The sequence below is a fragment of the Notamacropus eugenii genome, chromosome 2 (assembly GCF_028372415.1).
Source record: "Notamacropus eugenii isolate mMacEug1 chromosome 2, mMacEug1.pri_v2, whole genome shotgun sequence".
Classification (NCBI taxonomy): Eukaryota; Metazoa; Chordata; class Mammalia; order Diprotodontia; family Macropodidae; genus Notamacropus; species Notamacropus eugenii.
In genome coordinates this window covers 421,071,273-421,096,919 of record NC_092873.1, presented here as the reverse complement: position 1 = coordinate 421,096,919, position 25,647 = coordinate 421,071,273, and the positions used below count along the sequence as shown (strand labels likewise).

Below are 25,647 nucleotides of genomic sequence, written 5' to 3'. Positions count from 1 at the left end.
GTCTGTGCATCTTTAACAATACTCAGGAGATCTCCACCAGAACCTTCAATTCACTGTGACTAAAGTTACCATTCTCCCTTAACATGCTATTCCTCATTTCATTGTTTCTGTTTATAGAACCACAATTCACCTAGATTACCAAATAAGGAATTTTCTTCAGTTCCTTCCACTCTCTTATCCTAGATTGCTATTTATTAAGATCTGTTAACTCTAGTTTCATAGCATCTCTTGTAACTATTCTTTCTTCTTCCTTCCTGCTCCTCCTCCCTCTCATAGAGGCAGTTAGGTGGTGCAGTAGATAGAGCACCAGTGCAGGTGTCAGGAGGACCTGAGTTCAAATCTTACCTCAGACACTTGACACTCACTGGCTGTGTGACCTTGGGCAATTCACTTAACCCCAATTGCCTCATCCTGGGTCATCTCCAGTCATCCTGAGGAATATCTGGTCACTGGATTCAAATGGCTCTGGAGGAAAAGTGAGGCTGGTGACCTGCACAGCCCTCACTCACTCAAAACAAAGTCAAGTGCAAGTCATGTCATCATTTCTCTGATGGCATGGTCTTCTTTGGAAATGAAGGACAAACACACACCTCTCTCTCAATCACATACTTAAACTACCGCTGGTCTCAGAATCAGAGCCTCATCAGTCAGTTAGCGTTAAACATTTACTATGTGCCAGGCAATCACTTTTCAGCATTTCATAACAAGTGTTGTTATCTCTGCCCTCCCCCTTCTCCAAACTACCTTCCATTTTTTTGACATGATAACCTTTCTCTTGCATGGTTTTGTTACTCAAACACCTTCGATTTCTCCCTACTGCCTACAAAGAAAAAAATTCATTTAAATGGAATTAAGGGTTTTACATAATCTAGCACCATTTTACTTTCCAGCTTATATCATATTACTCTTCTCCATGCACTTAACCCTTGATCCAAACTATATACCCTCTGGCCCTTCCCATACTGCATGATCACACTACTGTGTCTTGCTATATACTATCTCCTGTACCTGGGATGTTTTCCATTTCCTTTTTGCCTATCTTATAAATTTGAACTTAAATGCTGCCTCCTCCAATATGCCGTCATAGGAGAGCTAGAAGGAGCCATCTTAGAAGAAGTTATATGACTTGACAAAATGACAAAAGTTGGAAGTAGCAGAGTAGGATTCCAATCTAGCCCCTGTGACTCTGAACTTTCCATTGTACCACACTGCCTAATAACATCTATCCTCAGATCTCACTGAGTATTATGTTTTGTAACTCTCTAATGCTAAATATTATAATGTTCTGTTATAACATGTAACTATATTGCTTCCTATTCTCCCACTAGACTTTAGCTTCCTTCACAAGAAAAAAGATTTTTATTGAACTCTGTCTCCATAAAAGCTCTAAATACAGTAGGTACTAAATAAGTATATATGATAGTATAAGCATTCACAAAGTAGGGGAGTAAGGAAGAAAAGTAGGGCTAACAGAGAAAAACAGTTGTTTGGAAAATATCAGACTTGAGGTACTGGTGGGATATGTAAAGGCAAATGTTTAGTAAATAGCTAAACATGTTTTGTTTTTTCTTTTTCTTTTCCTTTTCCTTTTCCTCTTTTCTTAAACTCTGGAAAGACTTCAGAGTTCAACTGGAACTTCACAAAATCTTGAAGAGAGTGCTATTTAAACATTTATATCAAGGAAGAAGACTTTCTAAGTTCTTGTTTCTTAAAACTTTGTCTGACATGAAAATGTATTTTGGGTCATATCTATCTATATGCTCTCTTATATGGAACTTTCCAATGTTCCCAATGAAAAATTGGAAGATATTCCAAGTAAGAGGGGAAAATCCAAATATTCTCATACCTTTATATTTCAAGTGAATTTCTTTTTATTATCTTTCAAGTTATCCAAATGATTGCCTCAGTTCTCTTCCAGTTTGTCATAAAAATGGAATGAATGATGAAGTACAGTTCCTCCACATATATGCAAACCATCTCATGTCTGTTTAACCATGGACTTTACATGGACTTTACGCTAGTAGATACTAGCGTGCAAAGAATCTGCCTTTGGTCTCATGCAACTGCTATTCTAGCACTCTGAATTGGGCATATATCCCATGGGCACAATTTGTGTTATTTGAAATTAAAATTTGGAATGATTCATTTAAATCTATGGATAATTTTATGATTATTAGAGAAGATAAATGTTTTGTAAAGCATAAGCTGAGTCAGATACCAAAGTGTATGCCATAGACAAAAGAGAGGTTAACTTAAGTCTGTTGCTGTAAGAGTTATTTCTTATTTAAATTTTTTCCTTGTTATTTTATTTGGAATACAGCATATCATATCAAGAGCTTGTCTGGAAATGACAGTAGAGGATTTATGATTAAGACAAAGATTTGAAAGGCCAAAGGGCCATGTCTACCAAAAAATCCCAAGAAATAACTAAACAAAAATCCCCCAAAGAGCTGTGACAAACACCAGCAAGAATCAGAAATAAGTTCCTCCATCCAGTCTGTAGCACAAAAAGATGGCAAGAAGCCAGTGGAGGCTGCTAGAGAAGCTGCAACAGGGAAGCAAGTCTGATCTCCAGCAAACAGAGCTAAAGCCAGTTGGCCCATTCTTTGTGAAGGAGGTTTTCCAAGTTAGTAATCAAAAACCTTAACCTATATTCTGACAATGGCCTATGAGAACAGAAGCAAGGACAGAGCAAACCCCAATAGATTAACCTAAAGGGAAACAGAAACCGACAGTGAGCTAACCAGACCATAAGAAGCCACATCAAGAGACTGGGCCAACTCAGCTCTTGGGTGTCAGTGTCAGGGAACTATGCAGAAGGACTGAAATCAGTGTGATCTCCAGTATCCCACTGAGACTTCTCAGGGCCACAGCAAAGTTCAGAAGCAATTCCCTGTTGGGAACGTGGCAGTGGGCCACCAGGAGGGCAATAGACTATTATCTGCTACCCTTTTGAATCACCAGTAACATCCAGACTACAGAGGAGACAGGAAGAAACAATGTCCACCCAACCCATCTGAGATGATTGGAGAGGACTTGCCCAAATGCAAAATTTCAAATTAAGATCTAAAGCCAAAAATATGACTCAATAGAAAAACAAATAGGATATAGAAATACTATGAGTTAAGGGAAGTCCAAAAAGCAAACTCAGAAGATCAGAGTAACTCCACAACTGTGAGGATAACGTTAGAGAAAAAAATGAACTGGATACAAAGAATGAAAAGGTAGCTGAAAAAATGAAGAGATTGAAAAAGTATTAATGAAATGAGGCTTTGAAAGGTTAAAAATTGAAAGAACAGCCAACACCTTAGAGCAAAAGTTAGGACTTCTCATCCAAGTAGACAATTTCCTGAAGAAATAAAATATAAAACAGAGACATCAAAACTCAAAGACTATGGTAAACAACAGTAGCAAATATTAGAACAAATATTAGAAAAATTGAAGAAAACATTAAAGATCTAATATTAGAAGCAATTAACATGGAAAACAAGTCAAGAGACATTCACAAACAAATAAAAAACCTAGGTATTATATTTCAATAAATCATTAAACTGGCTAGATCTATTAGAACAAGAGGGAAGATGAAGACAGAAAGAATCTTCTGGTCACCTCCTGAAAGGAACCTCAATTAAAAACACCCAGCAATGCTGTAACCAATATCCTGAGCCTCCAAATTAAAAAAAAAAATGCTATAGGCAGTCAGAAAAAAAGTTTCGATTCCATGGAAGCACTATTGTAATCACAAAGAGGTGGCAGCTACTGGTATTAAAGAGAAAATATTTTGGAATATGATATTTTAGAGGACAAAAGATAAAGATTTACAAAAAAAAAAAAAAAAACAGCCAACAAACCTGAGTATAATCCTAAGGGGAAAGGGAAGATTTTTTTTTTAGCTTAATAATGTATTCTTAATAATGTATTCTTGATGAGACCACCATAGCCCAGTATAAATTTTGAAATGCAAATACAAAGGGCAAGAAAAATCTAGAAAAGTAAATGCATTTGAACAATCTGAAAGGGTTAAACAATGATAAGTATTTATGGTCTAATGTGGGAGAAGCCACAATTACCCCTCCTGAATTCTACTATCCTCAAAGGATGAAAAGGGAGTTAAATTAGTCAAACACCAGGCTGCTTTTTGTTCTGTTGTATTATTTTTTAAATGAGAAAAGAAAAAGTGATACACATGGGTAGAAAGTTCACTGGGAAAATATCTTCACAGCAAATTTCTCTGAAAGAAAGAAAGGTCTCATATCTAGAAAACTGGCCCTACTTCCAAGCCAGTCTTTGAAGCCTAGGAAGTCAAGCCTTATGACCATGCAATTGTCATGACCTCAGAAGCCACAGTCAATTGAAGATGAGAAAATTCTCACCCTTAAATCTTTGGCATCACCAAAAGGTTCAACCTCAGAAATGGATATGGCTTTACCAGTAGCAATGAAATTAAAGAACAGGCATTATCCTTTACCTTATTGCTGTAATCTCAGGATCTTGAGTCCTTGATATCTGAATTTAGCAGCTGAAATCTACAGTATAAACTACTGCTCCCATTAGAATGGGAGCTCTCAAGAGCAGGGACTGTTTTGTTTTTTTCCTTTTTTTTCTTACTTGTTTACCAAGAACTTAATATGGCACTTTGCACATAGGTACATAAGAAATGCTACTAATGGTGTGCTTAGATGTTTATTTTAATAAAACATGGCCCCCTGACACTGATATGACCTAAAAGCTACATCAAGAATGGGCAATACTCAAATTTTTATTGGATAAGGACTTTGTCCAGATTTGTGGCATACTAAAAATTAGAGAAGTAGTGGGATGTAATAGACCAAGTCAGGAGTCCTGGTTTTACTACTAGTTGGTTGTTTCTCTTTGGACAAATCACAACCTGTCTTGGCCACTGTTTCATCATCTGTATAATATTAAACTAGATAATCACTAAGGTTCTTTACAGCTCCAAGATCTTATAGTTAGATCACATATTTATAATGAAGAGAGAGATACATCCATTCCTTTTTGGTAGTGGGAGGGGGTGATGGACTATGGATATAGAATACTGCATATGCTGTCAGAAAGAGTTAATGGGTTCACTAGTTATGGGTTCATAAGCTGCCTTTCTTTCCTCTAAGTTTTTTATTACAAAGAATAGTTTGCTAAGTATGGAAACTGTGTTATGTTTGGAAACAAATACAGTGTAAAAGACATAGGATATCAATATGAATGGGGCAGCTAGATGGCACAGTGGAAAGAGCATCAAGGCTAAAGACACTTACTAGCTGTGTGACCCTGGGCAGATCGTTTAATCATATTTGCCTCTACCTCTCCTCTGTCAAATGATCTGGAGAAGGAATGGCAACCACTCCAATATAATTTGCCAAGAAAACCCCAAATGAAGTCATGGAGAGGAAGACAACTGAAACAGCTCAACAAAACCAATAAGAATCAGATACAATTTTTAAGATTCTATTTCTTCCAAATATATAATTCTCCCTCGTGAATTCACTTCTTTAAAGAGCACCTTTCTGTTCAAGTGAACAAACATACTTTGCATCATATAAACACATATATATAGATATATATAGGCATGGAACTTATGAGAATCACCTCCAGCAACATAGTGATTATAATCTTTTAATAATACCCAGAGTGATAAATCTCAGATTTTTCAAAATCCAACATATTTGAATGAATAAAGTGTTTATTATGAATTTTTAAAGTATAATGTACTGTATCAAATAATGGAGAAACAGATACAAAAGAGGGATAGTGCTTATCCTTAAGAAGCTTACTTTTGGAAGAAGAGGGTTATTGGAGATGGAGAACACATATTGGAAAGTGATGGCCACTTTCTCCTGAAATCTCCTGAATGGTAAATGAGACCAAAACCAAAAAGTATTAAATACCTACTATGTGCCAGGTAAGTAGTATACAAGTATAAAGAATTAAACATTTCCTACTCCCAGGCACCTCACATTCTAATCAGGCAGACAAATTTTATGTGTGTGTGTATGTATGTGTGTGTGTGTGTATGTGTGTGTGTGTATGTGTGTGTGTGTGTGTTGTATGTTTAAAATATAAATTTGTTTGGAAGGAAGGATACTAGCAATTAAGAGAGGATACTAGTAATTAAAAGAATCTTCCTTCTCTCCTTTGCATAATTTCCTTCAAGGCTGCTCAAATCCCACCTTCTGAGGGAGGATTCTCCTTGTCTTCCATCTCCCCTGTCCCCCAAAGCCTTTCCATTGAGATTACCTTCCACTTCCTCTGTATTTATCTTCTAAGTACATGGGTTTTGCATAATGTCTCCCCCATTAGAATGTGAGTTTTTTTGAGGGCAGGGATCATGTATTTGCCTTCCTTTTGAATCCCCAGCTATTAGCACAGTACTGGCATATGGTAAGTACTTGAAGTTTTCTAGAGTGACTAAATGGCCACTTCATTTGGTTTTGAAGAAGCCTTGATGATCATCAAAACTGGGTCGACTCATCTCAGTTGACCTACAGATAGTCAAATTTCCAGAAATGGATAAATTTCCACACTTTCACAGTATGGTATTCCGTTAGAAGCAATAAGGCAAGAGCAAAGCTTAAGATTCATTTTCTGAGCTCCCTTAAGAATCTCAGAGCTTGTTGCACTGAATGAAGAAGCTTTCATAAGGCCATATGAACCATTTTATTTCTCAGCAATCAATAGGTACCTGTAAATACTTATATGAAGTGTGCACATGGGCATACGCTCCAGAGATTAATTTAGAGTCAAGGTTTATCTATTCTAACAAATGCTGGTTGGATTACATTTTCTTTTGCACTGGAACTATCAATAGTTTTCCTCTTTCATATTAAATGCATAAATCAAAAGAACATATTTTGTAAACAAACACTTGGTGAATACGAAACTCCTATTCTTCATCTATTGATTCCTAAAACTGTATTTGCCCATGTGTTTTTGACTTTCATTTTATCAAATTTGAACAAATATTCTTTTTTCCACACAGGGAAGTATTGGAAGCTTTTGCTGCTCTCATGTTTTCCATCTATCAAGAATTTCTCAAAATTGCATGGAGTATGTTAGCATTCCCCTGTTACAAAGTCATTGGTTGGCACCATTGTTGGAGTATTTCATCAGGTTCAAATTATAGTAATTGTTTTATTCCATTTCAGAACAGTTGCTAGAAGGCTGTCTAGGCTGATGATTCCTTAATGATGTTTGTCCTATATAATGTGTGGAACTGCTTAAGGGAAAAAAAAAGTATTTTAATAGAGAAATCTTGGTTTGTAGTACATTAAAAATGGCATGTAACTAAATACCAATCACCTTAGCAGTTGTTTTTACCCCTAACCCCATTGCCAGTTACCTAAATCAAGTCCCTTTCTCTATTTCAAACCATTTTTTTCCCTAAAAAATGTCACAAGAATCTATCCTATAGTGATTGCAGAACATAGTGATTCATTTTGAAGGTTAAGTCTGTTACCATTATTAGTTTTCCCTATTTGATAATAAAAAAGTCTGAATTGATTTTTACCAGTTTTAGTACAAAAAAATTGGCATAACAAATTTCAGCCTGATATAATTTGAAATAGCCAATATATTAAACCCCAAAGTGAAATTTAAATTGGCAATCATGTCAGCTTCAAGTCCCCAAATGAATATTAATTTAAAAACTAATCATGTTCCAACAGGTTGAACCTTCAAAATGCTAGTTCCAGGATAGAAATTGTTAGATCCTTTAGTGTTACAATATTAGACATCAGTATCTTTTGTTTAGCAAAGCAAATGTTCATATTTTACTTCTGGTCTTTCTCAGGCATCTCCAACATTCTAAATTAATCCAATACTTCAACATTCATGAGTTTCCTTTTAAGTAAGGTGTCTTATTTCCATTTTATTAAAGTGAAATTGAGGCCTCCCCCCAACAAAAATCTAACAAATTTTATAAAGTTTACTCCAAAGACTAGATGTACTAATCCACACTCTGTTTACCACCTTGCATTACCTTTTAAAACAACTAGTTTTCTGGTCAGTTCTAGCTACCCTAACAGAGAAAGTTGATTATCATTAGCTTCCTTAGATCTGCTAATCTAAAAAACTTTATAAATTCAGACTTTACTATGTCTGAATTACTATTACTTGCAATAACTTGGACTTTCTCCTCCCAATTTCTACATCCCACTGAGTGATGTAGATGGAAAAAAGTGGAAGTAGCTTCTGTTTCTAATCAATAAATTAGTAGAATTATGGAATAACAGATGGACGAGGCCTTAAGATACTCCAACCTCATTATTTTATAAAGAAGCCTAAAAGGATAAAGTAACTTGTTAAGATCATATAGTTAGCTGATAGCTACAATGGATCCTAAACTCTAGTACCCTGGTTCCTAGTCCAATGCCAATTCAAATACTCCATGCCAACTCAAGATTGGTAACATAGCACCAGAAAAGGATTTAAGTGTTTTGGGAAAAGTATGGGCAGGCAATGATGATCCAGAACACCTGTAATTCCCACCATGGGGCAGGAGAGGGGGAACGAAAGCTGCTCGATCACTTGAGTTAGGGAATTCTGAGCTGAAGTAGGGCTAAAGTTGATTGAGGTCTCCACACTAAGTTGGACACCAACATGTTGAGGCTCGTGGAGCAAAGATGCATCAAGCTTCCCAAGGAGAGGAAAACCAGTCCAAATGTGAGGGGAAGGGGAGAGAGAGGGGGACAGCTTAAATCTTCCATGCTGATCACTAGTGGAATCAGACTCTAAGTGGCTGCCACATTTCCAGCCTGTTAGAGAATGAGATACTAAATCTTTTTTTAAAAAAAATTAAACTTAAGTATATTCACTTGTAAGATTATTTACAGAAAAGTGATAAATTATTTTTTTTGTATTTTGGACTTTTAATAAATTCAGAAAGGAGTTCTTCCCGTGAAGTTGATTTCATAATATTTTCCTGTATATCAGAATAAAATAGTCTTTTTTGAACTTTATTTTTCTTTTCAATTTATAAGCACTTATTTTCTCTCCATCTTACCATCCCACCACCAATTTAAAAGAAAAACAAAATATTCTTTTTAATAAGACCAGTAGAGTACTCTGCAAGAATGTCTTATCTTGGACAGTAGAATTAGAATTTCATGGGATTTGGAAAAGAACTTGGAGGTCATCTAATTCTGCCCCCTTACTTTATAGATGAGGAAAGGGAAGGCTCGAGAGGCACAGGGATGGGGAACCTGCTGCCTTGAGGCCACGTGTAGCCTTCTAGGTCCTTGGGTAAAGCTTTTTGACTGAGCCCAAATTTTACAGAACAAATCCTTTTATTAAGGGGTTTTTTTTCTGTGAAGTTTAGATTCAGTCATAGGGTCGAACTTGAGGACCTAGAGGGCCACATGTGGTCTTGAAACCACTAGTTCCCCACTCCTGATTTGCCTAGGGCCACAGAACCACTAAGTACCAGAGCCTAAACTGAAACCTAGTTGTCCCAATTTCTATTTCAGTATGTTTTGTTGTACTGATTCCCACAATTCTATAAAGAAACACAATAAATCTGTTTCTTAGAATTTGTCAACAATTTGAGCTATTAAAAATTTAGTTGTATTTTAAATGTGTTAGGGTAGCTCCCTGGTTAAAGGGATTCAGTGTTTCCTTTTACAAATCAAATTACTACTTTCTAGTATATCCTTAAAGTAAATTAAGATATTCATCTATGGCATTTGCTTAAAAAAAATTACACGTATGTGTAAATGTTCTCCAAATTCTTTTAGATTGAATGAATCTAATGGTTTTCTAGGGGTTTTTTTTATGGCTGCCTGATTCTGTACTTTTAATACTGAATGCAAAGCATTAAAAAAACTCAAGCGAAAAATAAAAGGAGTTCACAAATTGGAAAGGACAAGTTTTCTCTTGATAGTCAAACAGTTATGATGTAAAGCGGTCTCATTAAATCATAAGTACTTTAACCTTTTCTTGAAAGAAGTGGAAGATTTAAAGATTTATAAAGAAATTTTGCCTAAACTAGGAAATGACTCATATTTGACATGTATTGAAATGATAATGCTGATTTCAATAGGCACTCTAAGAGCATTTTGTTCCCAGGAGAGTAATACAGTCTTGGTTACCTCTTTGCATTTAGATTTTGAACTTTCTTTCTAAAGCTTTTAATGTACTACTGTCTGCCAAAACATGGCCATGTTATCCAGATATGATCAGGCAAAATAAAGGCAAGTACAAAGTTTGTTGTTAGGGATTTTTTTTAGTTGCCAGCACTAAATATGCAATGAATCCATCCGTCTGACATCTTCCCTATAGTCTAGTTCCCAGACAGTTTCTATTTTAGCAATTTTCATATCACAACTTAACTCCATTGTACTGGACATTTGCAGAGAAGAAGTGGAAACAAATGTAGCCACTACATGGTGAATTAATGTGTGGCAACCACTTGCACATAGAGCACTGGTGTCTGGTAATGCTTTTATTTTTTTAATGCCATAAAGCAGGGCGTCAACTTTCTTTGTCCTCTAAGCTTTATAAGTATAAAAAGATCTGCTTTCTATATATAATCATTTACTCATTCAATCAACATTTATTAAGTACCTACTGTATGCAAAGCAGTATGCTAGTTGTTTGAAGTTCATAACAGAGGTTAGATAAAGGATGATCCCTGAACTTGTGGATCTTATAACCTACTTCAGGGAAATGACACAAACATAGATAACTAAAATAAATACATGGTGACTCCAATAGACAAGTGCAATATGTTGATCTCTGAAAGGAAAGACTCTTGTGGTAGGAGGGCAGGGAGTAGAGGAAGCTTTATGGAAAAGAAAAAAAACCATTTTGAACTTTAAAGGATAGCTAGGAATTCAGCAGGTAAAAAAAGGGGGGGGGGTGAAATAAGACATTTTAAGCATAATGAGAATAGAAGTCAGGGGCAAAGGGTAGCCTAATCTGCCTACAACATAGAGTATAAGGAATGGGAGTAAAATAAACTGAGATTATAGAGGGAGGTTAATGCTGCATGTTTGATCAAAAGTAACCATTTATGTGATGTTCAAATTGCGAGCCACCTTCAATTACAGATAAAGGAATTTCAACTTTCTTCAGGAGACTGAAGAATTTTGGAGCAGAGGGACATGAAAAAGCATTGATTGTGTACTTACTGTATGTAAAACACTGTGGTAGGTGCTAGAGATATAAAGAGTTAAAGCAAGACAGACAGAAGGAACTCATGTGGTCACGTCTTGTCACATCACACAACCAGATCCATTTGTATATAGATGATTCTGATGATGGCATAACAACAATAGTGGAGATATACACAGACACATATGTGTATATACATATACACACACATATAATCACGGAGTTAGAGTTAATCTTGGATCTTACATGATCCATCCTCCCTCATTTTACAGATGAAGAAGCTAAACCCCAGGGACGTGATTTGCCCAATATCACACAGGTAGTACATGGCTATGCTGACACCAAATTAAACCCCAATCTTCATTACACCTAATCAGTCAAGAAGCATTTATTACTCAAATACCATGTGCTAGGCACGGTACTAAGTGCCAGAAATACAAATACAAGCAGACGGAAAGACAATTGGCCTAGGCAGTAGCGACCTGAGTGAATTGTGAAGCCATGAAAATAAGGATAAATGAAGAGCATAGAGGAAAGATAATAAGTCTGGTTTTGAATATGTTGTTTGACATTTGACCAAGATGTCCAATAGAGGCAATTGTATGGGTAGGTCTGGAGCTCAGAGGAGAACTCCAGGCTGACGTACAAATGTAGGAGTCATGGATATGGATGTACTAGTTGAAGAGGTGAGACTGAACAACCTGGTCAGGGGAGAGGGTAGATGAAGAACTCTTGACCTGCCTTTGACATCTAACATTAAGTAGATCAGGTGTGTAAGAGGGTCATAAGTCAGACTCATAAAATGCTACTCCACTGAAAGATGACTTCATAAAGCAATATCCTTCCAAGGCCCTCAAATAATGTCCTACTGAGTAATGTTAAAAACCTAATAATGATCTTTAAAAATATGAAACAAGTATCTCGCTGAACAAACAGACCTCATCAGTCAGAAGTCAGAAATAAAAGTCCATAGACTACAAATGTATTTAAAACTCATCCATGTAGACTACTCATTCTTGGCCACCTTAAGCAGAATGCATTCTGGGAGCTGCATTATACAGGTATGGCCTCTCCATCATGAAACGAAAGAGCTGCCTCTGGCAATACAGGGCCATTTAGCAATACCCTAAAGGAACAAAAAGCAAAAACTCCATTTTTAGTTTCTTCCATGACTTCTCACAACTAGCCCAACCTTTAGCAGCTTTTAAGGCCAATATAAAATGCAAGTGATAACTAGAGTAATAAGGTAGCAGCACATTTGAGTTCATTAGTTCTAAGGTCAGCATTGTAATCCAACAGCCAAATTTTATTCACATTATCAGAGTGTTTTCTGAGAAAAGACAGCTGGTAAAAAAACAAAAAACAAACAAACAAACAAAAAACAAGCACAGGACTTGAATATATCTATAAATGATAAAAATCAGTATTATAGACGCAAAGAGCTATTTACACTTCATTTTGGAGTCGAATTCAAACAAGCCCCAAGGAAAATAAGAAAATGTCCTTCAAGCAGATAATACTCTCCCAAGTATTTTACTTTTTCTCTGAATATTCTTATAGTTAACTTTCAAAAAGAAAAGCTGGCAATCAAAGATTCATCAATAAATTAAATATTTTCTGTCTCCCCCTCCTCAAAGTTACCACTTAAATTCAACAACAACAAAAAAAAAATCTGAAAAGAAAGGGAATCCTGTTAAGGGAGCAGATGCCATTTAAAAGGAGGAAAAAAGGAAGATAGATCTTTGTGTTTAACCAAATGTTAAATACTTTTTATTTTACTCACCTGCACACTAAGATGAATCCATTTCTTCACAAGAATTCTCCCCAGTGTCATTACTTTTATTGGAGGCTGCAAACCATTTACTGTGCGATAATAAAACATGGTCTCTTTCTCGGAGATTGTAAGTTTGAACACAATCTGCCCATCCACGGCCTTTTCAATAACACACCTTAGGAAGCAACCAGAAAAGGAGGAAAAGGTCAGCATCCAGCTAGATGCACAAAGGCACTATGCAATGCACAGATGTTAAAGCAACCTCAGATACCACTCAGAAAAGTGCACAGTGACAAAGAACTAATAATTAAAATATACAAGGAAATGACTTTTGTTCCAGCAACAACAAAAATTCTTGTAAAAAAAGAGAGAATATTTAATTTATCTCATGTTCTTTAGACTCTCACCATCCTTCACTAGAGATTCACGACAGGAAATAAAGTGGCTGAAATCATTCTGCAAAACTAACATTTAGGCTATTGGCTCATTAGTTCCATTGCTATTTCTTTTATACGAAGCTGCACAACACAGTACATCCCGGCTGGGTATTAAGTCACCAGCGCACATCTTTCTTTTCCTTTCTTTTCATATAAAGAGAATTTAGTGCCCATGGAAGGCTCTAAACTGTTAGCCCTAAAATCTGAATCACTCTATTTAACTCCTACAATGAAATGGACAGCTGAATTGGTGCTTGCCCCATCATCAACCTGCCTTAGCCCAAAGTTAGCTGACACCCCTGTGAAAGACCATTAGATAGTTTTCTGTGCATTTCTAAACTTAAAGCAATGCTGTTTGAGGACAATATCTAATCTCTCAACAAGAGCACCTTTAAATACTCCTAAGTCATTTTGCCGTAACAGAAGTGTTTTCAGATGCACTGTAGGAATCTGTTCTATATCCGCAACAGCTATCAAGAGATAAAGGCCCTTTGTGACCTTATCACATAGCCAGGCTCTTCAGATTCCCTTCACTGCAGACACCTAAACATTTGTGACTGTCCAGTTAAAATCTTCGGGATCAGAAGAAGGAAAATTGAGCTCTGAATTCAGACATTTATGCCCTTTTCTCTGGGTTACAAGTAGCAAAACTCTACTTTCTAGAAAGGTTTGAAGACTATTACTAGGACACCAGTGGACCTCTGTCTTGGTGGTTAATGGCCAGGTGTTCAATAACAGACAATGTTAGAGATAATACTATATGCCGAAGGATCATTGTTGCTCACACATGCAACATTACCCTGCTGGTTCTTTTATACAAGACTATGAAGTGAAAGCCACTAAACTACTACACCAGTCAAAATCCATAGAGCTGTAAGATGAGCAACAGTGAGATTTTTTGCAATGCAGAGGTATCAAAGGTAAGTTTGTCAGGCCGAGGCCCCTTGGCTAAAGTGATTTGGAAACATTTTTCAAAGGGCTCACTCTCTTCAAAAATGTTTCCTCTATATACCCTCACCTGCTTCTGTGATGGTGAGAAATGGTTTCCAATTTACAGAGATATTACTCTAAATACAAAATGCCAAGATCTGAAATCTAATATATGATATTACTGTATTCATTAGCAAGAAGAGATTATCAACACATGATTATCACAAAGCTGATGGTAATGACCAGAAAATAGTAAGAAAGACTGAGATCACAGTTCCAAACAATGATTCCAGTATGGAGCTCCTAACAAATATTTACGCAAAGCTCTTGATTTATATTTGTCTGCCACATAGTAGGATACTCCATGAATGCTTGTGGACTTGTCAAAAGATGTAGAGGCATGGCTAATCCAATGGCAAAGAAACCAAAATTATCTGATTATTTACATTTGACTTCAAATTGTTTTATTCATTGTAAAATGGAAATTCACTTAAAATAAAATGGTAGAGATAATAACACAGCAACTGTGTCTGGTGAGGACTCTACCCTATGAATTTCAGCTACAGAGAACATTCCTGGGAATGATCTTTGAACTAGAAAGATCAAAACAATGGCTACTAGGAAATTGACAATACAAAGAGATAGTAAGAAAGCACCTAGTTGCCCTTGATGAATTCAAATCACCTGGCCCAGATGGACTACATCTGCTGGTAATGAAAGATCTAGTAGATTTGAATATTGAGCAATTATGGTGACATTTCAAAGATTATAGAATACAGGATAAGTCCAGCTCAATACCTGCTCTGGAATCAGAGCAATCAGGTTCAAATTCTACCCTTAATGTTTACTATACATGTGACCTCCAGCAATTTACTTAACTCCCATTCATTTCTGTATCTGTAAAATGAAGGAATTAGATTAGAAATCCAAGGTCCTTCAAGGTCCTTCAAGCACCAATTCTATGATCCTAAGCCTATGATCAGGAGAAATACTGCTCTGATTTTCAAAAAAAAAAAAAATTATGAAACAAAATTATGAAATTATGGGCCTGTGAGCTCAACTTAAATTCCAAAAGAAAAAAATCTAGAACATTCTTAAACGGCTGATTAATGACTCTAGACAACTAACGATCAATGCTGTTTTTGTTGTTGGTCCAAGAGGACCAATGATATCACAGGGTGATTAATGTCTGGACTTGTTTATTGGTTGGATTTAAATGAGGCAGAATTGCACAGTCATCAGCCTCACTTTCTCTTCCAGAGTCATCAAAGTCCGATGGCACAACATAAGTCAAGTTGAATGGCAATGCCCCAGGATGAAGTGGATGGCCTTGGCATCTTCAATGGCTGACTGAGCTCTAAGTGCTCCAGGGCATAACTTCAGCTACCATTATGGCCATTGGAACAAACTGTTCTCATTCACCCATTCCCTCAGAGGAAATCTTCCCATCCTTGGAGTACATATCCACCTAACTCACAGATGGGTTTGAGGCCTGGTAGTTAACCACAACTTGGTTTAACCCTTCTGTCAAGATGGTTTTACTGGGGTATGGCCTCTGCAAATACTATAACTTCTTGCAACTCCTGACAGAGTTGGAGGGGAACCAGATTTGCAGAGTGAGACACACATTTTTGGACACAGCTAATATGGGAATTTATTTTGCTTGATTATTCATATTTGTCACAAGGGTTTTGTTTTTCTTCCATCCCCTTGCCCACCAGTGGAGAGAAGGGGAAGTGTGAAGGAGGAAAAAAATAAATGCTTGTTAACTGAAGTTAAAAATTTTATTTTTAAATTAATTTTTAAACATTAATTCTTGTGAGCATATAGATAAGATATTAAGTGACTTAGCCAAGCTCACATATTTTGATAGCTACAAATCTAGTATTGGAATTAGGGCCTCCTAGGTATTAGTCTAATGTTCTTTCCGTAGTAATATGAAAACCTGAGATGGGAATTGCTAAAAAAAAAGTTATGTTTTCCTCATCTCTCCTTTGACTATAATTCATGTTGGGAATAGATTGTTCATCTTAAGAAAAACCATTTTCATTTTAATTTGAGGCATTCATCTCATTTCTGTTTTTTCCTATGGCTGGGCAGGTTAAGCACTAGTTTAAAATGGACTCTCTGCTGGCAAATTAGAAGCAGTTAAGATGTTAACCAAGCCATTATAGGCAAATTGACAAGCCATCAATAGAACAGTTCTTCTGATGTCAGAGATTAAGGAGGAAAATATAGTAGGCGATGTTCAATAAACTGGGAAGCAAGATTTGAGTCATATAGAGCTTACTAAATGAAGGCAAGGTTGTGTTTTGCTGGGAGGGCTGGGGAGGGCTATGAGGGAAAAGAGAGGATGGTTTTAAAATTCATTTTAAAATCTATGAGATATATACATGTATGTGAGATACACATACACACATATATAATATACATATACATGATTCCATTACAACAAAATTATAAGGAAAAAATGTTATGTTTTAAATTTCAGTACACATTGCTATCTAGAAAGATTAAGAATTTTAAGTAATTCAAAGTAAAAAGAGTTCTACATAATTTTCAAATTTCACATTTTGTTTCCTATTTAGTTTTTGCCTCTCCAGTTATTTACTGCTTCTAAGTCAGACATGGAAGGAAAAAGATCTCCACAATGCCTCTCCAGCTCCCTGACTCCATGTAGTATACACCTAAGCAATCCGAGAAGCATTTCCCTCCATTCATTTTCTTGAATTTAAATCCACAAGTGAGAATTGAGGTTTGACCATTACTCAAGAATGTATTTACCACATGCAGCCGTATTTCCCAAAGCTTACTGAAAATGCTTTTCTTAATATGTTATTGATTGTCTTCCTTGCTATTTTGTTTGCTTGTAAACATACTAGGTTGGTAGATAATAAATGTGAGAGGAAGGGAGGTAGCAAAATATTTAGGAACTGGATTTATTCTGTTCCTGGATAAACAATAATTGGATAATCCACATTTTGTTTATTTTACTTATCTAGTGCAAACACCCCGAAATTTCCCCCATCCCCATAGGTATCAAGGTTTTGAGAATGGAAATGACCTTGATGCATGAAACACTCCAAACCAAAGACCTCATGATCCCTCCTTAGTGAATTATTGTTCTATCTTGTCTGTGTAAAATTATGCCAATGGGAGGTGAAATTGGCATAAGGGTGTCAGTGTAAGTAGAGAAAGTAACATTGTATCCTAGCTCTGTCTGTCAAGGGACATTCTTTCAAAACACCTCAGGCTTTTAGCTGTATAAGTTGTGATTTACAGGGATTTTAAAAAATTTTTCCCAAGGAAATGGCAGGTAAAAGTAGATTGGGGACTACTTTCACTCCAAATTTAAGACTGAATTAAAAACTACCCACTTTCACTTAGTATTTGAAATTGATCATCCAGTACATTTTTAGCCTCATGTATTGCAAAAAAAAAAAAAAAAACTACACCGACATTGTCAAAAGTTTGGGATAGATATTTCCAAATTGTTCAAATCTGATGAAAAATATTTTGCGGAAACAAATTTTCTGATGATTAGATTAAGAATGCTTGTGACATCCACCATTTAAAAAAAACAAAACCCAAACTCAAGCCTATCAAAACACAAAATGATCATAAGAAAAGCAGTAGGCCCCTCTCCAGCTTTTCACATCGAGGGCATTGTTGCTGGGCAGGCAGTAAAAAAGCCTTTGAGAATAGCTCACAATTACCTCTATTTTCTTAACTAATTGAAGAAACAGACACCAGACAGGGAAGAGGACAAAAGCTATGTTTTCCATAGGGAAAAAAGTTATTAGGTTTGGCTTGCTTATACAAACCTAGATCAGGAATTTGAGGCTGCCAATTTTTTTTCTATCTGATAACTTTGCAACATGTATTTCATCAGTGTCCAACACTATGCTGCTCTAGGGCAGACCTTTCAGTAACAGGAAAAAGAATACGTACATCAAATTCATTTCATTGTCATTGAGGTTCTATTTTTTTTTTTTTGAGGGCTCATTTCATATACAAAATTTAGCATTTTATGTTATAGGAATTAGATCTTAATTTTCAAGGGGTGCTAGAGGTCATCTAGTCCAAATTCCTTTTTACAGATGACAAAAGACCCAAATGGGCCAAGGAACTTGCCTAAAATCACACAGTTATTAAGCATCAGAGGTGGTTTTTAAATGCAGGTCCTCTGATACCAGAGCCTTCTTTCCACCTTACCATGGTAACTTTTTTTTTTAAATTTTGTAATTTATAACAGAACTTGTTCTTTTACGCTAGGAGCCTATCTTTTCTACAAAAAATTTCAAAGCTTTGCCCTTTCTTCTGTCTAGCTTGCAATTCACAATCATCATCCCTACTCCTGATTTTTCAGAGCACCAGGAAAGCAAATACCCACATCACTACTTACATTACACCTTCTTGCTCAGGTTTCACCCACACAGCTAAGGCAAATGATGCTGCCAGCTTTGGAGAGCGAGGGGAAAAAAAGCAGTCTTTGAGATTACCAAAAATAAAACTTGTAGAATTGCTAGGGGAGCCAGGGCGCAAATCATTTCTGTCTGCGGTAATGCAGCTCCTGACATCTGATGAGAAAAGGGAAATGTAGGAAGGAGTAGAAGATCTGTATGGGCACTCTTGAATACAAAACCTCTGGGTACAGTATTGAATACTTTCAGCAGCTGTGGAGCTGTGACAAAACACACTTCGGCCTGGTAGTCCACATGTTGCTTGGGTTGGCACAACTGAAACATTCTTTAAAGCTCCAATATTTTGAAGCCTTGGGAAAAGCCCTTGTGAGCTAGCTAATGGTATGGAAGCAAAGTAAGCAAGGATAAATGTCCCAATGACATGAAATAAGAACCTACAATCCCATGAATGAGCTAGGTAATTCATGTTTCCAAAAAAGGGCTCTCCTGATAAAATGTTCCTAAATAAATAATGCCACTAGCTTGCAAACACTTGGACACAGTGCATTTTAAGTGGTGATGAGATGTTCCATTTTCGGAAAACGCGGGACATGTTCTCACACTGAAGAGATTCCGAGATCTTGACCAGCAATGAAGACATGGGTGGCAAAATGGTTGCTGTAAACCAAAAGCAAAAACAGTCTGAAATATGTTCCTATATTTCTAAAACTTACAAGTTTCATAAGTATAAACAATCATTATGCCCTTATCCCTTGTTTTACCAAAAGCACTGTCTCTTTAAGGACATTAGACATCTGAAGACTACAATACCTTGGTTAAATTACTTTTAATTAACTTATTTGGATTATCAAATATGTATTTGTGCATAAGTATTTTTTGAAAATATATTCAAACCAACCAGGAAATTGCCACTTCCCTATTAAATTTAATATGTTGGGGGTTTTTTTAAGAAAAGCTACGCAACAGAATTTCAGAATTTCAAATTTGTGTTCTTTGTATATTGGAATGTCTACATTTTTTGATGATTTGTTTTAAAAAAATCTCAAACTCCCAAATACCTTAACATCATTTGACATAATACCAAATCCCAGGTAATCCTTCTAACAGTTACTAGACGTCTCATTTGTCCACAAGGACACTAGCACTTAATATCCCACCATCACTTAAGAAAAGAAGAGTTCTATCTACATCACATGCCACACAAATATCTAACACTTGAAGTTTGAAAACCACTTTGCCCCTTACCCCCTTATCTCCCAGCCTGTGCTGCTCCATTTAGCCCTTAGTAAAGCTGATTAGAAACCCATCACCATCTGTCCCATACTTTAATATTCAGCAGTGGGACTCAGGCTAGGGTTTACTCACACTCCTAGTTATTTGTGGGCTAAATGTGGGCCTCTAATTCTGCATAAGTAATGGTACTGAGAAGTAAGCAAAGTTACCGTTATTTATTGCATTTCAACGGGAGTGGTACTGTCCCCTCAGTTTGACAACTGGCTCTCCAGAAGGATCGCTGTCTGCCGTTGCCCAGCAACACTGTGGCAACCCCCAGTTACTCTTAGCAAATAGGCTGGAGCAGCAGCAGGAATGCTGGAAGGAATGGTTGGGCTCCCAGGTAAGATGCCCTGCACAGTAAACACTTTGCTAACTGAAGCTCACGAGCTCAGTCTGCTCTCTAGTCTGGCTTACATCTGTTGCTCCTAACAGTGGGAGGGACCTGGATGGGTCCGTGCATACATAATTTTAAAGTAGCAGTGTACCTCATCCTGAAACTCCAACCCCCCCCCATCCTTCCCCCCTTTCCTACTCCTCCCAAGTGATTCAATCCGTTTAATTCCCTAATGGAAAAGACATCCTATTGTTTTTCAGTGACACAAATTCCAACTGTAACTTAACTCAAATGAGTAATTTCAAGCCATCTCTCAAAGACTATGAACTGCTACAATGATAGAGGAATTTTCCTCATTGGAAGTTCCTGATACCAGTGAAATCACAGGTCTATTCCAAAAGGAAATATATATATATATACATATATATACACATATATATGTATGTATGTATGTATGTATGTACATGTGTGTATATTACATATGTATATATTATTATTATTAAGAGGATTTGTTCCATGAAGTTTGGATTCAAAAGGCCACACCTAAGGACCTAGAGGGCCACATGCGGCTTTGAGGCCGCAGGTTGCCCACCCCTGGCCTAGTCTTTAACTAGACTTTCTGATGTCCTCTACCTTTTATCTTCCCCAACTCTCCATCTCTTATTGCCACCCCATCTTCTGGATGTGTGCCTCCTTTGGAGGCTGAATAGCATCTGGTACCCTTCCCTGGGGGACAGATTTAGGAACTCAGAGGTTTGATTTAAGCTCTAAAGCAACAGTATCACCCATTCCCCCATCACTACCACCTAACGTCTAAATGGTTAAAGGTAAGGGTGGGCATATCTACAAGGCCTTCCTAGAATTCTGTAGTTATTTCTGTGTACCTTTGGTTACAATTAAATTCCTCTTTGGGATAGCATAACATGAATAGACCACGGTCTGAAGCAGCAGGAACCTGTAGCTCTCTGGGTTTGTTCATTTTTTTTCCCCTTTTCTGCAACATCAATAGTCTGGTTGGTAAACAGGTGGTAGTTTGCTACTGGTGTGTCTGTCTCTTCTATAATTATCTTACTTTGGCAGAAGCTCTCTAGGGCACATTGGGCTATTAAAACAGCCAGTGATGAACCACGAATGATCTCTCTCAATCATTCTTCGTCTTCCATAAGGAAAATAGAAAGAATGCCTACATAGGACACAGACTCTCTTGAAATACAAACTTTTCCAGTTGGAATGGATTGCTGTCTTTTCTGGGAAATTTCTTTTCCTCTACTTGTCAATTACTACATTCTTGCAAGGGCAAATTTATGACTAGAACTGAAGTTATTGGCAAAACTGCTTAAAGAGTCATAGATTTAGAGTTAGAAGAGATCTAATAGGTCATTAAATTCAACCACCTCATTCCACACATGAGAAAACTGAGGCACAGAAAAGTTATGCAGCACATTCTAAAGCAATATTAGAACCCAAATTCAGATTTTGCCTCTAACATTTAATAACCTTGGACAAGCGTAATGGTAATTTAAATGAGCAGATCTTTCCCATTCATTAATAGGCTCATGTGATCTGCCTGGGTCACATGGAGCTCATGGAGGGAGGAGTTTGTTGAATGGGTGGAACAGGAAGAGGCAGAGTTAGAGCAGAGCTTAGAGGAAATTTGGAGAGAGTAGTCAGAGCTAAGAAGTATGCAAAAACTGCTAACTGTGAGTGAGAGCCTATTTGTAATTTGTTTGATGGAGCTGGTTTGTGGGAAGCCTAGCAGAGGGAAGGTATTGTTCTCTGCATTGTTATTGTGTATAGATTTTTGTTACTATGATGGATTTGGCTTGCTGGTGTCTGAATAAATGTTTTGGTTCTGTCTTCTGTGGGGAGAGTCTGTGGTATTTCGTAATTCAGAATTGCACTGAGATATTTATGGGCACTATAGGTGCCATGAATGACATTGGCACTACAAGACATGTAACTTTCTTGGGCCTCACTTTCCTCATCTGTAAAATGAAGAAATTGGAGAAGATGGTCTCTGAGGTTGCTTCTAGGTCTAAATTAATACTGCTACAATTTATTGTTGTAGGATACTTCAGCAGGTCTCACTAACAGGGGTATGTGACTTGCCCACTGACATCCATCAAGTTAGTTAACCTTTCTTTGCCACTATATCTTCCTCTGTAAAGTAAGGAAGTTGGAAGAAATATCTCCAGCTCAATGATTCTATAAATCTAGGACTTGCTATCACTAGAGGTGGAAAATTAAGATGCAAACTATATGTGTAAAAAAAACCCTCTGGTTTTTGGAACCCAAAAGGAACTCCCCAAAAATCTTTGGCAGTGAGAACCCAGGAGTAATGAACATAGTTGAAAACTTAGCCAAGTTTTTATCCAACAAGCTGCAGCTAGTTAAAGTACATGTGATATTGCAAGCATATGCCCACTCATCCTGATCATCATTTCAGGTTCCATGAAGTCCCACACATGCCTTTTATTTTCCCATTTTAGTACAGGTTCAGAGTTATTCCATTCAGACAGGCCATATCTGAGAGTGCTCTTCTCGTTATGCCCAAATTTTGAAGAGGGCACCAAGAAAGAACAAGACCACAGTTTCACTCTGGGCATAAACAAACTCCAGGGATCAAGATCTAGACTCATTCCCCTCTCCCCCAAAAAATACCCTGAAACCACTCTTACTGTCCATTCTCTCTCAATATCCACATGAACATACTATTGTGCTTTTGTTCTCATACTAATATTCAATTTCTCTTTTCCATAGTCACTCAATAACATATGCATAGAAAGCCAGTGATTGTCTCTGCTTCTCGGTGGATTTAGAAGGAGAAAGGGGGGGCGAAATACAGAATTAACCACTTATAGTCCAAAATATAAGGTCCCTCCAGAATCTGCCATGTGATTGTACATTTTGAGGGGAATAGATTTGTGATTTTATTGCTATAGGAATGTACATATGTATGTAAATCTGGACCCAATCTCAGAGAGCAGAGAAACTGAATGCTTAAGTGACTTGACTCAGAAAAGCAGCCACTCACTCCTATCTTAGGCCCTCTTTTCTTCTCTCCCTTCATTATTTTATTTGGTGATCTCATCATCTCCCATGGATTCAATTATTATCTGTAAGATGATGGTTCTCAAATCTATTTATCTAGCCCTAACCTCCATTCTGACCTCTAGTCTCCTATCTCCATCTGCCTGATAGAGATCTCAAACTGAATGACCCTTAGACATCTGAAAATTCAACCTATCCAAAACTGCTTGTTATCTTCCCCCAAAATTACCTTGCTCTCTTCTTTATTTCCTTGTTACTGTTGAGGATACCAATATCTTCCAAGTTGCCCAGATTTTCTACCTAGATGTTTTCCTTAACTCTTCATCCTTTCTCATCATCATATTCAATCTATTGACAAGGCCTATCAATTTTACTTTCATAATACTTCTCACATGGACACCTCCTCTGACAGGAACACCACCCTGATGCAGGTAAGCATCACCTCTCTTTACCGGGTAAGACTAATAATTGCTGGTGGGTCTCTCTGCCACAAATCAGCAACAAAATGGCACAGTAGATTAAGTTCTAAACCTCTAGACAAGATGACCCAAAATTCTGCTTCAGATACTGAGTCACTAGGGGGAAAAAGAATCACTTAATCTTTGCCTGCTTCTATAAAATGGAAATAATAATCATAATAACACCTACTCTCACATTTGTTGGGAAGATCAAATGAGATCATTTGTATAGCACTTTGCAAACCGTAGAACACTATGTAAATGCTAACTGTAAGTCTTTCTCTACTCCTATTCATCTTTTACTTTGTCAAGTGGGGCAGCTAGGTAATACGGTGAATAGAGCTCCAGTTCTGAAATCAGAAAGACTGGAATTCAAATCCAGTCTGGGACACTTATTAGCTGTGTGACTCCTGGGCAAGTGACTTAATCTGTGTGCATCAGTTTCCTTCTCTATAAAATGGGGATGATGATGATGACGATGATGATGATGATGATGATGATGATGATGATGATGATGATGATGATGATGATGATGATGATGGCATCTACTTCTCAGGGTTGTTGTGAGGATCAAAAGAGATAATTATAAATACTTCACTCAGTGCCTGGCACATAGTAATCACTATAAAAGTTAGATGTTACTATTTTCCTGAAGTTCAGGCTTAACCATATTACCCCCTATCTCAATCAACTTTAGTAACTTCCCATCACCTCCAGGATCAAATGTAAATCTTCTATTTAGGATTTAAAGCATTTTATGACCTATCACTCCACGATTTCAGTCTTCTTGTTCCTTATATGACTCCCCAACTCCATGTACTCTTCTATATGGTGACATTGGCCTCCTTGCACACAAGACACTGCATCTCCAGACTCTAGGCATTTTCACTAGATGCCCCCAAGCCTGGAATGCTCTCCCTCATTTCCATCCTTTGCAGCTTCAAGTCTCAGCTAAATCCCACCTTTTATGAGAATTCTTTCCTGATGTCCCTTAATGGTACTTCCTTCCCTCTATTCTTTCTAATGTATCATGTATGTGTATGTGTGTATACACATATATAATATATGTTATATATGGAGAGGGAGGGAGAAGGAGAGAAGGAGAAAGGGCTTGTTTGCATATACTTGTTCACATGTAGTTCCCTCGTGAGACTGTGAGGTCCTTGAGAGCAGGGAATCTCTTTTGCATTACTTATATAGCTCATGTAATTACTACAGTGACTTGCACACAGTAGGCACTTAACTGAACAACTGGAAGTAATGAGAACCCAAGCAGCCAGTGCTGATGAAGATTAGACACAGCAATGACAGTGACAAGCTATGGATACTCTGACAGTGCAGAAAAGAACCAGTAACAAAGCAGCAGAAGACAGAATAGTTCTGTCCTCTGAGGGCAAACATCTGCTTGCATCATAATACTGTAACCCCTAAGGATATTATTATGAAATACTTGAAGATCTGTCAACTAGGACAGTTCAGCAGCCTGATGGAAAGGCATGGTACTCTCTACATGAAATAATGTGTTGACATAAGGATGATGGACTCATAGATTTAGAGGTGTCAGGGACCTCAGGGGTCATCTAATTCAACCTTCTCATCTTACAAATAAGGGGAATGAGGCCCAGAGAGATTAAGTAACTTGCCCAAGGTCACACAAGCAGTAAGTAGCAGCAAATCAGAGATTCAAAGCCAGAGCCTCTGACTCCAGATCTGACCCTCTTTCCACTGCCCCAATTCCCATGGTAGATCATTCAGCCCTATATTCAGCCCCATGTTTAACTGCTCTGACAGCTGTGTCTACAGCATGGGACAATTTAGAAGCACAAAAAATTGCATGGTA

General features: G+C 37.2%; 1 protein-coding gene across 1 annotated transcript in view; it reads right to left on the bottom strand.

Moving 5' to 3' along the window:
* Window positions 1-19,341, bottom strand: part of USH2A (usherin) — a 990,439-nt gene extending 971,098 nt beyond the window's left edge. Inside the window, exons 1-2 of the mRNA XM_072647832.1 lie at window positions 18,671-19,341; window positions 12,908-13,073 (exon numbers count right to left, since the gene is read on the bottom strand). Coding sequence (XP_072503933.1) covers window positions 12,908-13,073; window positions 18,671-19,155 — 651 coding nt within the window. The 5' untranslated portion in view covers window positions 19,156-19,341. The remainder of the gene's footprint in view (window positions 1-12,907; window positions 13,074-18,670) is intronic.
* Between the last annotated feature and the right edge of the window lie 6,306 nt (window positions 19,342-25,647).